At 42.3% G+C, this 16,983-nt stretch overlaps 1 protein-coding gene across 3 annotated transcripts in view; it reads right to left on the bottom strand.

Annotated features, from left to right (window-relative positions):
* PPP4R4 (protein phosphatase 4 regulatory subunit 4) overlaps positions 1-16,983 on the bottom strand; it is a 117,421-nt gene that overhangs the window by 41,498 nt on the left and 58,940 nt on the right. For all 3 annotated transcript variants that reach the window (XM_074956169.1, XM_074956170.1, XM_074956171.1), the window contains 2 exons: positions 15,874-15,981; positions 9,071-9,192 (listed from right to left, as the gene is read on the bottom strand). In XM_074956169.1, the coding sequence (XP_074812270.1) occupies positions 9,071-9,192; positions 15,874-15,981 (230 nt within the window). The remainder of the gene's footprint in view (positions 1-9,070; positions 9,193-15,873; positions 15,982-16,983) is intronic.

Genomic DNA, 16,983 nt, shown 5'->3' with positions numbered 1-16,983 from the left:
AACAACTATCAGGACACCCTGATGACAGCCATCCAACAGAAAAACAAAAAGTGGAACCAACTACAACAACTCGACAGCCAACAGTACACCACCTCCAGGAGAAACCATGACACCAAGACCCACTACACAGACATTATATGACACCCCAACATCATTTGCCTATCAAGACTGCCCCCAACCAGAACTGAAGTATCTGTACTTTCCAAGAGTCTGAATTACTGCCTCACCACAGAACCTGATATTAGGCGGAACACATGAAGAACTAGAAGAATTCTTCCGCTGACCCTGCAACAATTAATTCTTTCACAATGAAGATGACACCACCCACAACTACCAAAACCCCACCAAGTCATAGAAAAAAGAATCATTTGATGGGACTCCCCAACAAATGAAACCACACTGGATCATTACAGCAACTGCTTTAGGAAGATTCATCAGCTAAATCCTCAACAAACATCATATCCACCACAATCTCTCTACCACTGAGAGGATAGCTATACAATCCCTGAAATTCAACCACTAGATAGAGATCAAAACAGCAAAGAAGTGCCATCGTAGTCCTTATCATGATGATTACATCAATGAGGGCAACCTGCAACTCTTTGACACCACCTATTATAAAGAACTCAAAGACCCCCTGTCAAGGTTCCTTTCCCACTCTGAACTCTAGGGTACAGATGTGGGGACCTGCATGAAAGACCCCCTAAGCTTATTCTTACCAGCTTACGTTAAAAACTTCCTCAAGGTACAAACTTTGCCTTGTCCTTGAACCCTATGCGGCCACCACCACGCGTATTAAACAAAGAACAGGGAAAGAGCCCACTTGGAGACGTCTTCCCCCCAAAAAAATATCCCCCCAAGCCCTACACCCCCTTTCCTGGGGAAGGCTTGATAAAAATCCTCACCAATTTGCATAGGCGAACACAGACCCAAACCCTTGGATCGTAAGAACAATGAAAAAACAATCAGGTTCTTAAAAGAAGAATTTTAATTAACGAAAAAGTAAAAGAATCACCTCTGTAAAATCAGGATGGTAAATACCTTACACGGTAATCAGATTCAAAACATAGGGAATCCCTCTAGGCAAAACCTTAAGTTACAAAAAGACACAAAAACAGGAATATACATTCCATTCAGCACAGCTATTTTACCAGCCATTAAACAAAAGAAAATCTAACTCATTTCTACCTAGATTGCTTACTAACTTTTTACAGGAGTTCTGAAGAGCATTCCTGATCTGTTCCCAGCAAAAGCATCACACCGACAGACAGACCCTTTGTTCCCCCCCTCCAGCTTTGAAAGTAACTTGTCTCCTCATTGGTCATTTTGGTCAGATGCCAGCAAGGTTATCTTAGCTTCTTAACCCTTTACAGGTGAAAGGGTTTTGCCTCTGGCCAGGAGGGATTTTATAGTTCTGTATACAGAAAGGTGGTTACCCTTCCCTTTATATTTATGACACACCCACACCACAATTCACAGAGGAATGTAAAGATACCATCAAATCCTTCCCCAAACAACTCAGAGAAAAACTCTTCAGTCTCACTCCCAAGGAACCCACCCCTGGGATTTCTATGTGCCTCCCAAGATAAATAAAAAGGGAAGCCAGGCAGACCCACCATATCTGAAAACAGCACTCTTAATGAAGGGATATCAGGACTCACTGAAGCCATCCTCAAACCATTCACCACACAAAAGGCCAGCTTCCTCCAAGACAATACCAACTCACTCCAGAAACTCCACAACATCAGCAACTTTCCTCAGAACACTATCCTTGCCACCACAGATGTCACGTCCCTATATACCAACATCCCTCACCAAGACTGCAACACTGCCTGCTTCAAATTCCTCCTAGATAATGTGCAATGCTCAGAAATCCAACCTAAACACATTGTCAAACACATCCATTTCATCCTCACCCACAACAAATTCACTTTTAACTACGAACACTTGGTCCAATCATGGGAACAGCCATGGTACTAGGGTGGCTCCCCAATATGCCAACCTCTTCATGGGCCATCTCAAGGAAGAATTTCTGGAAAAAATGCATCACAAACTTGATGATATACCTGAGATACATCCATGGTATTTTAGTTCTCTGGACAAAGGACCTGAATTCCCTCATAGATTTCCACCACAACTTCCATAACCACCACCCATCCATCAAACTCTATCTACAACAGTTCCACACCAGCATCAACTTCCCGGACACCACAATGAGCTTCAACAATAGAACCCCACAGACAACCATAAACAAGAAACTCACAGATCACCACACTTAACACCCCAGATTCAGCAACCACCCCAGACACACCAAGAAATCTGTTATCTACATCCAAAACCTCAGATACCACAGAATTTGCTTGAAAGAGAAAGTCTGTGATACACACCTAAACACACTTAAAATTGCCTTCAATAAACAAGGACACTCCATCAGAGATGTCAGTCCAGAAATGGGCCACCCAAATACCCCAGAAGAACCTGCTTCAATACATGGGGGAAAAACACTGACCACACACTCCTTATTGTCTCCTACCACCCCACACTGGAACCCATACAGGGTATCATCAAACAATAACAGCCCATACTTGACTTGGACCACATCCTGAAAGAAATCTTACCCAAACCCCCTCTTCTTGCCTTCAAACAACCCCTCAACCACACTAAGCTCATCATCAGAAGCAAACTCTGCACAGACTGGGACACACCAAGTCTAAGCAGCACCATGCCCTGCCAAACCTGCAGACATACCTCCTCTACCACAATGATCAATACACCCCACAACACACCATTCAAGAACAATGGATCCTATACGTGCTGACCACCATACCTGGTGTATCTCTTCCAGTGCATCAAATGTCCTAACAACTATGTGGGTGAAATCAGAAAATCACTATGCTCTCGAATGAGCTCACACAGAAAAATGACGAAAGACAAAAACACTGTATCACTAGTGTGTGACCACTTTTCACAAAGCGATCACTCTATATCTGACCTCTCAGTTTCCTCAAAGGAAACCTGCACAACGCCCTCAAAAGATGAGCTTAGGAACAAAGTCATAATTCTGCTAGACACTAAAAACCATGGATTAAACAGAGACATGGGTTTTATGGCTTATTACAACAATTTGTAACACACCCTACTGCCTGCTAGCCCTTAAATGCACACTTCATTTTAAGTCATCTCCTACAGCATGTGTGAATCCCTTATGGTTTACAATCTGTTCCAACTTGTATTTGGCTCAGACATTCTGGTCACCTTCCCGAGACCTGAAGAAGACTCTGTGAAGATTGAAAGTTTGTCCCTTCCACCAACAGAAACTGGTCCAATAAAAGTTATTACTTACCTACTTTGTCTCTCTTATGACAGGTCTGGGAGCTTGAGGGCTAGCCATGAATTCAGCAGTGAGATGATGAGGTGGGACTACATCTTTCCTGCTCATCTGGTGTCTCTTCAGGGAGTAGACAGATCTGAGCTAAAGTGGAAGATGCCACATGCAAAGTCTGGCAAGTGGCATCATGTAAGTGCACTCTGACATGTGGCCTAACAGTCCAAGGCAAGCTTGTACCACTCAGATTTGATTTATTTCATTTAGAACAAGCACAGTGATAGGAATCTGTCCTCTGGAAGATAAGCTCTTGCTAACTAGGAGTCAGTTGTGGTTCTAATGAACTCTGTCGTCAGCAATGGGGTAAAAGAGGATTCTTCTTTGTTCACCATGAGACCTACCCAGATGAATAAAGAGACAGCATATACCATGATCTCTTTCTGGATTTGCTTCTGATAAGTCAATTGTGCAAATAATGGAAGACGTGAATGTCCTCCTCAAATGTGCTGCTATCACTGCTAGACATCGTGTGAAGACCCTCAGTGCCCTGAAGAGTATGAATGGCAATACCTTATATCGATAATGGTTGGGAATTACTGTCAATCCCAGAAAAGAAAAAAGAAAAGGAGTACTTGTGGCACCTTAGAGACTAACCAGTTTATTTGAGCATGAGCTTTCGTGAGCTACAGCTCATTGCATCCGATGAAGTGAGCTGTAGCTCACGAAAGCTCATGCTCAAATAAACTGGTTAGTCTCTAAGGTGCCACAAGTACTCCTTTTCTTTTTTCTTTTTACGAATACAGACTAACACGGCTGTTACTCTGAAACCTGTCAATCCCAGGTAATTTCTGTGTGCTGGGTGAATGGCTATGTGGAAGTAGGCATCCTGTAAATTCATGAAAGCCATGAATCAGTCTTGAACCTGATGAGGTGGAATGACAGAGACAAGAGTTACCATCCTGAATCTGAAACAGCATATATATTTGTTCAGTTTCCTTAGGTCTAGGATAGGATGAAGACACTCTTTCTTCTTTGGAATAAAGAAATATCAGGAATAGGAGCCTCTCCCCTGAACTCCTATGGTACCTCTTTTATAACTCCAAGATGAAACAACAAAAGCCACTCTTGTTTGTAGGTCCTCATGAGAAGAGTCCCTGAAGATGGATGGAAAAGGGGGAAGAATGTGACAAACTGGGAAATATCTGTATTTTGTTATGAATATGGTACACGCCCCTGTATGTTTGTTATGAGTTACTTGCTATGGAGTTAAATAGAAGGGGGTAGTTAAAGGGAGAAATGAAATGAAATGAACAAGAAATGAAACAGCAGCAAAGACAGAACACCTGGGGTAAACAGCGTCAAAAGAGATAAGATAGCAACTGCTGGGCCATCAATTGGAAAGCAGCTATCTAGCTGGCTCCATCCAGGCTAGAATGGTTTACTCTTCCCAGACCAAAACCTAGTATAAAAAGGGATCCTAAACTTTAAAGATGCTGGCCTCAGGAGGAACGCAGAAAGGTGAGTGGGTTATCAGCAGACTGAGATAGACACCTGAACTGAATGAGACATAGTGACTGCAGCAAGTGGATTGGCTCTCCCAACCCAGAGATGGGAATAAGCTGGACATACCTGAACTACAGATAGAGAGGGCAAGCTTAGGTAAGGAAATGTGTGTGCAGGACTCTTATGTTAAACCATTTTCCTAACCTTAGGGATGCCAGATGCTTGTACCCAGGAGGCCTGTCTCACAGTGACAGCAGTAGTTATTGACCTGGTGGCCATGTCTGTGCATCCATGGGCACTTGCAGAATTGTTTTTGCTTCCATCTGGCCTTCCTTTTTAACGTCTTTCAATTCCTCTCTACTGTTCTGTCACAGTTTGGTTAAGAACGTGGTCACTCTCGCCTAGCAGAGAAAATTATATTTCATGAACAGAGCCCGACAGTTCATGATATTGAACTGTATTGAAGCAGAGGAATTTGCCTTGTGCCCAAAGAGATCCAGCTTCTAAGGATCTCTTTCTTTTGGTGTGCCCTTAGTGGTTTTTTATTTTTCTTCTATTTCTGACATCATCAGTGACCTGGATTAGGATGGGTTTATAAATATTTATAGCCCTTCTGTAGTACCTGGTACCTATTTTCTACCCTCTTTGATGTAGGAGGGAGAGGGACCAGGGTCTGCCAAAGTCTCTTCTCTAGTTTGAGTATATCTGCATTAATGGAGAGAGCAATCCTGGCTGGGATTGGTGAGCTCAGGATATCAAAGAGTGTATGGTTTTTTTCCTGGATAACCAATGTATCTATGTCTCTGCAATGAGGGTCAAAAGTTCCTGGATGTCTGAGATTGTCTGGTGCTAATTTGACTCGTTTGGTGTGGAAGGAGGTTGTTGGGATCTCTCCCTTGCCATGTCCACCTGCTTGCCGAGAGGGATATCTGGCTCCAGCATGGGAGCTATAGCTAACGATGTTTCTCCTTCTCCGTCATGATAGGTGCAAGAAACATGCAAATGTAGTCCTCAGAATAGCCAAGGGGGCATGTTGTATGGCCAGGTTGAGGTTGCCAGCCCACTGGTATTCATATTTCATTTGCCCTGACTAGGGAGCCAATGGTACTTCTTGTAGGTTCCTCTTCTGATCACAGGGGAGACAGGTCTCTGCTCAAAGGTGGCGAGAATAAATGGGCTTGGAGAAGATGACAAGCAGAATATTTCCTCAAATGGTGGTGCTGTAGTGTAGTGAAACCTTGGTGCCAGGGAGAATCAGGACTGATAATTATCTTGCAACTGAAAATGTGTCAGGTAGAGATACCACAAGTATGTATCTCAGGATTGCAACAGGTTCAATCCTCAGTGCCAGTCCTGATGCTTGTAAGGTGGATGGTTTGATTTCAGCACTGATGTTGGCACCAAGCCACTACTTCTTTGAGTTGTGCCAGTGGTTGAGCTTGTGTGTCCAGCTCTTGAAGCCATAGAGGGGTTGGAGGTTTTGCCTCTGGAAGACTGGTATTTCTGAGCTTCCTTGTGAGGTAACCCCAAGGGATGTTCAGAGCTCCATTTCTGCCTGTGCTCCACCTGCCGTGCCTCTTAGTGTGTCTTTGGATTGGTGGTTGGGACACCGGGTCTGTTGGTAATGGGGTTGATGCCAAAAATGCCCACCTCCCTCTTCATTGCCTTTTTCCTGCTGCCAGACCCTGATGTGGGGTGCCTGATTGAGGAGGCACTAACCAAAATGACATTTTCGGCTCCAGTTTGGTACCTGTCACTTTCTACAATTTGGAAGCAATACACATAGACTGCACTAATAGATGCAGTTTGAGATTAGTGTGTCTGAATTGACAGGTTCTGAAGAAAAAGGAGTAGCAAACCAAACATCTGTCCAGGTTGTGGCTTCCCACCAGGCAGCACAGGCAGTGACTGTGGCCACATGTAAGCAGGATAAGAATGTCACATGATGGGAAGCGTTTGAACCTGGGTGCCTCATAGTCCACCACGGTGATGGTGGTTGGAGCAAAGTGCCTGACCCCAGTGTATGGGGGGGGAAGAGTTGTTGAAGCTTTTTTTTCTTTTGAAAAGTGTAATTTGATTGTAGATTTTTGAAGACAGAAAAATGAATTATTCAATTAGCTGTTTTCTTTTCAAGACAAAGGTTAGCAAACACTAAAAGAGAGTAGCAGATTGTCTTTGTTGGGGTCCATCTCCCTGCCACAGGGGATGAAAGGGAACTAAGGAAAGGCAGCACCTGCTTCACTCTTTATGCCTTCCTACAGGAGCACAAGATGGCACAGGCACAGCCCCGACAGACATTGCTAGTCAAAAGACTCTGATCTCATTGCACATGAGGTGCATTCACATCTACATTAGGATCCACACTGATACATATTTGAAGAGGAACACTTGACTGTGATTTGGTATAAAAATCCATCTGTATCAACATTTGATGTGCCACTTTCCTCATGCAGCAAACCCAAACGTCTTGTCTTCACATTCCAGTTCTGCACAACTCTGCCATGTCTACACATCTCACCTTGTCCCTTTTTTTACTCCTTCTACCCAATCTTCTCTCTAGTTAATATCCCTTTTAAATCGCTCTAGTTTCATCTTTTTGCCTTTCCTCACTAGCCTTTATTCCTTCAACTCACTTCTTTACATTGTGTACCAAACGACTTCCCTCACCTCATTGAAGGTCCTCCTAAAACATACTACTTCTGGTGAATGATAGTTCATCAACAATAGAAGTGAGTTTAAGGAAAAAATTAAATAATATGCCTACACCATTTTGAACCCATTGTCTGTATTACATGCCCAACCTGTATTGTCTGATTTAGGGCCAGATGCTCACGGTGAGTAGTATCTCATTCCTCAAGTGCTTCAAATGGAATCAGTGGGAGCACTCAAAGAGTAAGATATTAGTCAACATGAGTAAGGATATCAGAATCTGACCCTGACAATGTAAGCTCCTGAGGCAAGGACTCTGTTTTTCTCCAGGTTTTGCACAGTGTTAAACGCACTTATAGAATTAAATTAATAACGATAATTATCCATCATTCCTATCAGATGCACTGAAGATTTTATTCAGCCATTTTATACCCCCCTCCCTCCCAACACTGCATTAGATAATAAGGTGTGACAGATAGCTCACTCCTACTTGAAAGTTAAGGTGCCCAAAATCAACCAGGGCAAGGACCAAACAAAGATAAAGGAACAAAGTTTTAAATAAAACAGACTCAGAGAATGAATCCGAGTAACATGGACAGAACATGAAGATATTTAAGCACAATTTTATCATCATCTACACCAGGGATGGGCAAACTATGGCCCTCGGGCCAGATCCGGCCTGCCAGCCATTTTAATCCAGCCCTCGAGGTCCCTGCTGGGGAGCGGGGTCCGGGACTGCTCCATGCGGCTCCCAGAAGCAGCGGCATGGCCCTGCTCTGGCACTGCAGCTGGGAAGCCGGATTGGGGGTTGCTCCATGCAGCTCCCAGAAGCAGCGGCATGGCCCCACTCCAGTGCTCCAGCTGTGGAGCAGGGTTGGGGGCTGCTCCATGCGGCTCCTGGAAGCAGCGGCATGGTCTCCCTCTAGCTCCTATGTGTAGGGGCAGCCAGGGGCCCCTGCCCCAAGTGCCACCCCTGCAGCTCCCATTGGCCAGGAACCACAGCCAATGGGAGCTGCAGGGGCGGTGCTGTGGACGGGGCAGCATGCAGAGCTGCCTGGCCACGTCTCCACATAGGAGCTGGAGTAGGAACATACCTCAAGTGGCTCCTGGAAGCAACGGCAAGCACTGCCTGGAGCCTGCACCCCTGAGCCTCTCCCCACACCCCAACCCCTTGCCCCAGCCCTGATCCCCCTCCTGCCCTCTGAACCCCTCGGTCCCAGCCTGGAGCACCCTCCTACTCCCCAAACTCCTCATCCCCAGCCCCTCCCTGGAGCCCACATCCCCAGCCGGAGCCCTCACTCCCCCCCACTTCCCCGCCCCAGCCCCTCCCCCACTCCCACACCCTCTGAACTCCTCATTTCTGGTCCCACCCTGGAGCCACATAAGCCCTCCCCTCCCCCGGACCCTAACCCCAATTTTGTGAGCATTCATGGCCCGCCATAGAATTTCTATTCCCAGATGTGGCCCGCGGGCCAAAAAGTTTGCCCACCCCTGATCTACACAATGAAAACAACGAAATACAACCAGACAGATTCTATAATCCAGAAAAACTGCTGCAGAATTGGGCTAAATCGTTCTAGACTATGACCTTACCTGCATCAAACATTTCAAGCAGATTAACTAAAGTCTCAAATGCTGCAAGCCGCACACTGCTGCCTTCATCTCTCGCTAGTTCTACTAATTCAGGAAGCACTACATTTTTTGTTAGATCTGTCCTGCAAAGCAAGCAAAATGGTTAGGGAAGACAAATAATGAAACAATGTTTACACAGAACCAAACCCAATCTCACCCAAACATAACTTTCTTCTGGAAGTTGTACGTTACTCTTCAATTTCCCAGTTAGGAAAAACTGAAAAAAGCTGCAGGAAAACAAAAATAAAATTAAAAACAAAACAAAACAACCTCCGGAGATTTTGTAGCCATCTAAAAACAGACTAAAGTTTCAAATACAAATCATCCCCTCTCATGACTAAGGAAAATTACTTAGTTTATCTCAAATTACAGATTGTACATACAATGCAATCTGGAAAAAAAAGAGTTATGATGATTTAACGTGCGTCACACAGAAGAGTTCTCTGCAAGAGTATTTAGAAACTTCTCAATGTGAGAAAAGAGCAAGGTCCTAAATGAAAATGACAAAATATGAGCCATGACTCGTGAAAATGCATGGGAATGACTTGTCCTCATTATATAAGATGGCACTGGCCAAAGGTAAGCCCTTCTACATGGAAGGGCTGCCGCCATTATCTGGAGGAGTTGTGAGGCTGCCTGACTGGCTGACCCAACATCAATGCTGGATTCTTCAAAGCCAGTTCTAGGGAAGGGAGGGAAGAGGATCCTTCTTTCCCAGTTGCTAACATATCTGTTGAAGGTAGTCTCGGCAACTTGGGTTTCAACATCTGCTACGGATTGGTACAGTAACTCCTCGCTTAAAGTCGTCCCAGTTAATGTTGTTTCGTTGCTGATTCATTAGAGGACATGCTCGTTTAAAGTTGAGCAGTGCTCCCTTATAACATTGTTTGGCAGCCACCTGCTTTGTCCACTGCTTGCAGGAAGAGCAGCCCATTGGAGCTAGCCGGTGGGGGCTTGGAACCAGGGTGGACTGGCAGCCCCCCATCAGCTCCCCATTACCCTAAGTTCCCTGTGCGGCAGCCGCCAAGCAGGCTGTCAATTGCCAGCAGTTCAGCTGTCCCTCCCCCCACTGCCATGTACTGCTCCTGCCCTCTGCCTTGGAGCTGCTCTCCAGAGCCTCCTGCTTGCTGTGCAAGGGGTGGGGGGAAAAGAGGGGCTAATGTCAGGGAGTCCCCCTCCCCCCTGCTCCTGTACCCCGCTTACCCCATTTCCAAAGAGCAGGGGGGGACACAACAGGGCTCAGGATGGAGGGAGCTTGCTGGCAGGAGCTGCTGTCTCAACTTGTTGATCTATTTAAAAAGGCAGTTTACTTAGAGTGGGGTCAGCGTACTTAAAGGGGCAATGAGCATCTCTCTCTCTCACACACACTGTGTGTCTCTATCTGCCATGCTGTCTCCCCTCCCTCCATTTGTGCTGTCTTGTAGAGTGTGAGGCTACATTAACAACAATGTGTTAACCCTTGAGGGCTCAGCCGATTGCTAGTTCATCATTTAGCAGTAAGGCATTCCCTGGGAAATATCCCACCCTCTGACTTCACCACCTCAGCCAAGCTTCACAATCATCATCGCTGTGTACCAGTATTAAATTGTTTGTTTAAAACTTATACTCTGTGTGTGTATATATATATTGTGATGGGGCAAGGCCAGATGGCTATAGTAAAGTAATGGGAGACAGATATATTAGCCACAGGCTAAACAAATCCCTGTTACCAGGATAAGCAAATGGCAGCTGCTCAAGGTCAATTAAGAGACTTGGGGCCAATTAAGATCTTTCCAGAAGGCAGGGAGGACAGCTAGGTTGACTGGGACACCTGAACGCAATCAGGGGCTAACTGAAACTAGTTAAAAGCCTCCCAGTTAGTCAGGTGGGTGCGTGTGTCATAAACTGTAGGAGGAAGTTGCACTGTTGGAGAGACTGAGCAGTACACACCATATCAGGCACAAGGAAGGAGGCCCTGAGTTAAGGGTGAAGTGGGGGGCTGCTGTGGGGAAGTGGCCCAGGGAATTGTACTTGTCCTGTTTCTAAAAAGTCAGCTACCATAGGTGGTACTCTTAGGGTCCCTGGGCTGGAGCCCGAAGTAGAGGGCAGGCTTGGGCTCCCCACTTTGCCCCCTGATTAATCACTGAGACTGGGAGACCACAGAGACTGTGTAAGGGAGGGTAGCTTCTCCTCACCTTCTTTGCTGGCTTATGATGAAAATGGTCCAGTAGGCTGTGACCCTTGCCTCCAGAGAGAGAAGGGCTATAGGGAGGGTCAGAGGGAGCCTCTGAGGCTAGCGAAAATCTGCCAGGAAACGTGCCACCCATGGAGACAAGGACAGAACTTTGTCACTATATATATATATATATATATATAATCTTTTGTCCGGTGAAAAAAATTTCCCTGGAACCTAACACCCCCCTCCCCATTTACGTTAATTCTTATGAGGAAATTGGATTCGCTTAACATCGTTTCACTTAAAGTCGCATTTTTCAGGAACATAACTAAAACATTTAGCGAGGAGTTACTGTATATGAAGGGCTGGAATGAGATTTGAATCTCTCATCAATTTGAAGATTGAAGGGGGAGAGACATTTTCTTGGCATGGAATTTCATGGTCTGGAATCATCTGTATAGAAAGATGAGTTGGTGTGAGCAAAATGGGAGAGAGATCCCTTTCCTTGCGCAGTGGTACTAAAGTAGGCAGCCAGCATCATTTGGTATGCCTCAATGCATATATAATATACAATAAATAGTTACCATAATACTTAGCTCTTATATAGCGCTTTTCATTAGTGGATCTCAGAGCATTTTACAAAGGAGTTCTCGACTGTCTACAGACAACCAGAAATGTCTTCCTGATGGTCTTAATAATACTTCGAAGGAGCTTTTCCACTTTCCTTACATGTTTCCACCATGCGCACTTCTCACAGTTGTCAGGACTTCTGGCCTTTTAGTTTAGATAATATTTTAATTGAGAAGCTCGCCCTTGATAGCAGGCCTCTTCCTGCACATACGTAAAATCTTTTGATCTGATCTGCGGCTATTGTAAACTGACAAGGCTCCACTGAAGTCAGTAGAACTACATCAATTTCCACAACCTGAAGATTTATGTACCCTTTATGTTTATCACACTGATAAATAGAGGTACTGCAGGCAAACTACATACTGCAACTCAGATTCAGACTACATGGGTGCTAATCAGGAAGACCAAACAAAAATTATATAGGATGTTTACAGCCTCTTCGTATATACAGAATTTTTAGGCTCTCTCACAATTTAAACAGAAATATTAGTACTGTATTGGCTATAACAAAAAGTCATAGGATATGCACTTTTTATAAAGGTAAAGACCCCCCCCCCCACACACACACACAAACACAAACACATATTATACTACGTAAACAAAAAAAATACAGACCCCACTTATAAGTCAGTGCAAATGATAATGCATTCAAATGTTCAGAAACAGCAAGAACAAGAAAAAGTTTCTTGGATTGGACTACTATAGCTTATTGACAAAACTAATTGCAACAAACCAAGTGGATCTCAGTATTTGTCTTCTCGACTGATAATTGCACACTAATCATTAATATTTTACTGGGAAATTGTTTGATTATGAAATAGTGAGCACCAGTAAATGGTAAAGAAAAGGAATGATGCCATGCATGGCTGCAGTATTTACATAAATGCACTGATATATCTTGTTAGAAGTGCCTTTATTCCACTATTTCTTGAGCCATCCTCAACACAAATCACTGCTACAGTTTACCCTCCATAAATGCATACACCCTTAACTAGATCCTGTTAGATTAAAGATGATGATAACTGAGGGCATGTCTACACTACATCTTATGTCGACATAATTTATGTCGCTCATGGGTGTGAATAGACCACCACCCAGAGCGACATAAGTTACATCAACATAGTTAGTGTAGTCAGCACTGTGTCAGTGGAAGATCTTCTCCTGCCAACATAGCTATCCTCGTTCGCAGGGACTGGAGCAGTTAAGCCAACAGGAGAGCTCTCTCCCATTGGCTTACAGCCGCTACATTAGAGAGCTCACAATGTAGTCTAAATCATGGAGAAAGCAGGAGAGGGGACCAGGCAGAGATACTCTGAGACAGAGCATAGCATACGGATACAGATACACAAGAATAAAGGAGGTGGGGGAAGAGAGAAAGAAACAGCTGTTCAACAGTTAATAATTATTTATGAAATGTTTTTCCTTCTTCATTAACTGCCTTTGTGGAGACTGTTAGCCACTAGTGGCACTGTTATCTCTTGCCAATTGGCTTTGTGTAGAATCTATCACTTTCTGCAAATTTCAGTTTTCTCATTTATAGTGTATTTGTTCCTGCTTGGGCTAAAAATGAGACCACAAGATGATGAACTTTTCTTCATTTCCTTGGTTAACATACTGGCCTTGAACGTTTTTTGTGGGGGAAGATAAGGTAAAGCTCTATATTTTCCTTCTCTCCTTATCATCAGGATCTACTATAGCTAACCTGGATTTAAAAGAAAAGAATGAAAATAAATCTTCTGCACTCTTCCATATATCCTCCTACCTCCTTTATGTCACTTTATGGGAGCCACTTTTAGCCTCCACAAAAAAGTCATTAGCAGAGTTAGTTTTACTGATATTAGATTAAATTTTATAATCCACCCTCCCACAAAGGAAATAATATTTTACAATAGAGTGTGTCACTAATTCATTATTGTCGACACCAAATGCATCATTATGGCATCCTACCTGCTGATGGAGCTAAAGAAATTCAATGAGAAAACTACAGGAAACAACGGACAGAATCCCAAAGGAAAGAAATATCAACAGGCAGGTGAGAGGATGGATTAAGAAGGAAATAAGTGAACATATGGTCAGGAGTGAGGGGTAAAAATACATTCCAAATGAGACCCCAGAAGGCAGGGAGAAAGAGAGAAAATGAAATCACAAGCTGATGGGGAACGGGAAGAAAGCTGAAACAGATATTTCCAAAATGTGTTTCTGTGGATTTCCATTTTGGAACCATTAAAGATATATTTAATTTCTGACAGAGAATTAAAACAAATATGGCAACTAGAAAAAAGAATCAGTTGTTTATAAATCTGTGATAAAACCATGTCATTTCCAAAAGATGATGCAGCTACCAATGTGTGATACCAATCCGTACATTTTCCATGCAATTTTTACTCTTATACATATATTGATATATAATATAATCAGAGTGGATTATAATAAAAATGATCTCAAAAATTTACATTCTGTATTGAGATAAACAAAGTGGGTAAGGTAATATCTTTTACTGGACCAAATTTTTTGGTGGAAGAAACCAGTTTCAAGCATCATAGAGCTCTTCTTCAGGTCTGGAAAAGGTAACTAGAATGTCATAGCAAAATACAAGTTGGGACAAATTGTTAAGCATAAAGCATTAATGCTTGTTGCAAGAAACCACTTAAAAATGAAGTGACCAATTAATGCTTGAAAGCTGGTCCTATACAATATATTAAAACAAAATTTATTTTACTATAAAACATTGTAACTACTTGCTTATGCTAAACTGTCTTTTGGGGTGGAGGGAGGTAAGGGGATAACACAGGACCTGATCACTTAAGCAAGTGAGTAATCTGAATAAGCTCAATGTCTTCTAAAGTTACTCATGTGCTTAAATGTTTGCAGGACAAAGCCCTTACACAGCAACTATTCAAAGCACTTCTAGTTAATTTTATTTCCTATCTCAAATAAAAGGTAACTGGCAAATTAATCTAGCAGTCCCTGCACTGCATGGTTTTACTGAAATAGTGTTAATTTAACCACATTACTAATCTTTTACTCTAACTGCTTGTAGTTACACAGCCCAGTTCATCACACCCACCTTCAAAGGGTTAAAGAGACAAAGAAGAATCATTCCCACACATGTTGGTACTCCAAAAAACCTCAAACTGCATTTGTACAGTACCTTTCAAAGCTAGGCTTTAATTTCATCCCCTCCCTGAGTGCTGTTCATAAATTTTAATGCCAAAAGGGACCATTTATGATCATCTAGCCTGACCTTTCCCTGCATAACACAAGCCAGAGAAACTCACCCAGTAACTTGTGCATCAAGCCCATAATGTTATGTACTGTTCATATCTCCTAGACAAGAACAGAGAGGTAGACAGCTACATCTGCATTTATAATAGAAATTTCAGAGGGTAAAAAACGTATCCTCTTTGGCCCTGATTCTGTGGTACCTTATATGTTGTATGATCAAGACAAGACACTATAAATTTTAACTTGTCTATAAGTTCAACAGAGCTTCTCTAGTGCTATATTTGTAACTTTAAAAAAATGAAGAGGCTTTCAAGCTTATATAAACAGCTGCCACAGAATTTACTTTTACTATAAGTAATCAAAACATGTTTATCATCCTTTTGTAAAGAGTGGCAATTAGTTTAAAGAACTATGGACTCCTTCCAGATTGTCTTCCATCTTTGTATACCTACACATTTAACAACTGATGTCAGCTAAATCTTCCCATTGATTTCAAGGGGCTTTGAATCAGACCCTTTTCAGAAAAATGTTTTTTGTTCACATGGTAGTTACAAAAATACATTCCTGAATTACATAAAGCGTAAGTGGGTGAAAGCTGTGGACAATTAATTGAGAGACTGCAATATGCCTTGAATATCAAATAATTTAACATGCCAGGATACACGTTTGAAATTTTTAAAAGTTTTTACATTACTACTAAATACTTTAGAGCTAAATTTTACATTTTGTAGTAAATTTTGCAAGTTATACTCACCCTATTCCTTGAGCTATATGTTCCAGTTGCCGACACATGCAGGATCGAACTTCATATTCTACATCTTGGCAGAGTGATTTTACCAGTGGAAGAATTTCCCTTTTAATGCTAAAAAATTGAAAATTTTAAATTAATATGAAGAACTAAGTATTTGTAAACTCCATTTAGTGAACACATCTGATTCTAGATGGTTCACAGTAATCTTAATTTGTACTCTTCATACAGCAACATTTAGTATTTATAACCTTTAAGAGCAGGTGTTGTAGGGCAGGTTGATAAAGTACAACTGACAATTCTGAAGCTTATAATTATAAATAGTATAGGACTTTACAGCATATTTTTATAACTAAACTAAAATACAAAATGGAATTTTCACGGAAGAGTATTATCCATATTCACCGCAGTTTGTTAATATTTCATTTGAAGGATTTTCAAACCTTTGAAAATACTGTTTAAGTATAGTGTTACTTTTAATAAAAATACTTAATAACCAACTTCAGTGCAATATTTGGACAGCTGTTGTATGAATACATATACATTGTATAAATTGAAATGAAAGTCCCAGTTATGTTTATCATCATCAGCTGCTTGCAAACACAACAAAATAGGAATTTTAATGTAAATGGCTGGTTTTTTAAATTAAAAATTAGGGTGCAACTTAAGTCCACTAATCAAGACATTAGACTGATCTGTTCCAGTATCCAGTAAATCAAACAGGACCCTCCAAATCAGCATTTATACACTTTGTTGTTGGCCAGTTCTCTATTATATTCTAACAGATGCTACAGCATACAGACAGCTCTGCCCTAAAAAAATACAATCCACACAAAGTGAATGGACTCAACAGGATAGTATTATCCCAACTGTGGGCGCGAAACACAGCTTAGTCTGTAAGATAAACGGCCTTTTTTTTTTTTTTTTTGCTTTTTTTTAAATTTGTTTTTGCAGATCCATCAATCTAATCTGAAGGGACTATTGAGCAGTTACCCAACTGTAGAGTGGGAAACCATTTGCCAACCACTTGTCCTAATAAACATGGCCTTTAAGATATTCTAAGACCCTACCAAGTGCAGAGTGGAAGGAATGGATTTCCAAAATATCAGAACAACT

Source organism: Natator depressus, chromosome 6, assembly GCF_965152275.1.
Source record: "Natator depressus isolate rNatDep1 chromosome 6, rNatDep2.hap1, whole genome shotgun sequence".
NCBI lineage: Eukaryota > Metazoa > Chordata > Testudines > Cheloniidae > Natator > Natator depressus.
Note: the sequence above shows the minus strand (reverse complement) of the source record. Positions and strands in the feature narration are given on the sequence as shown.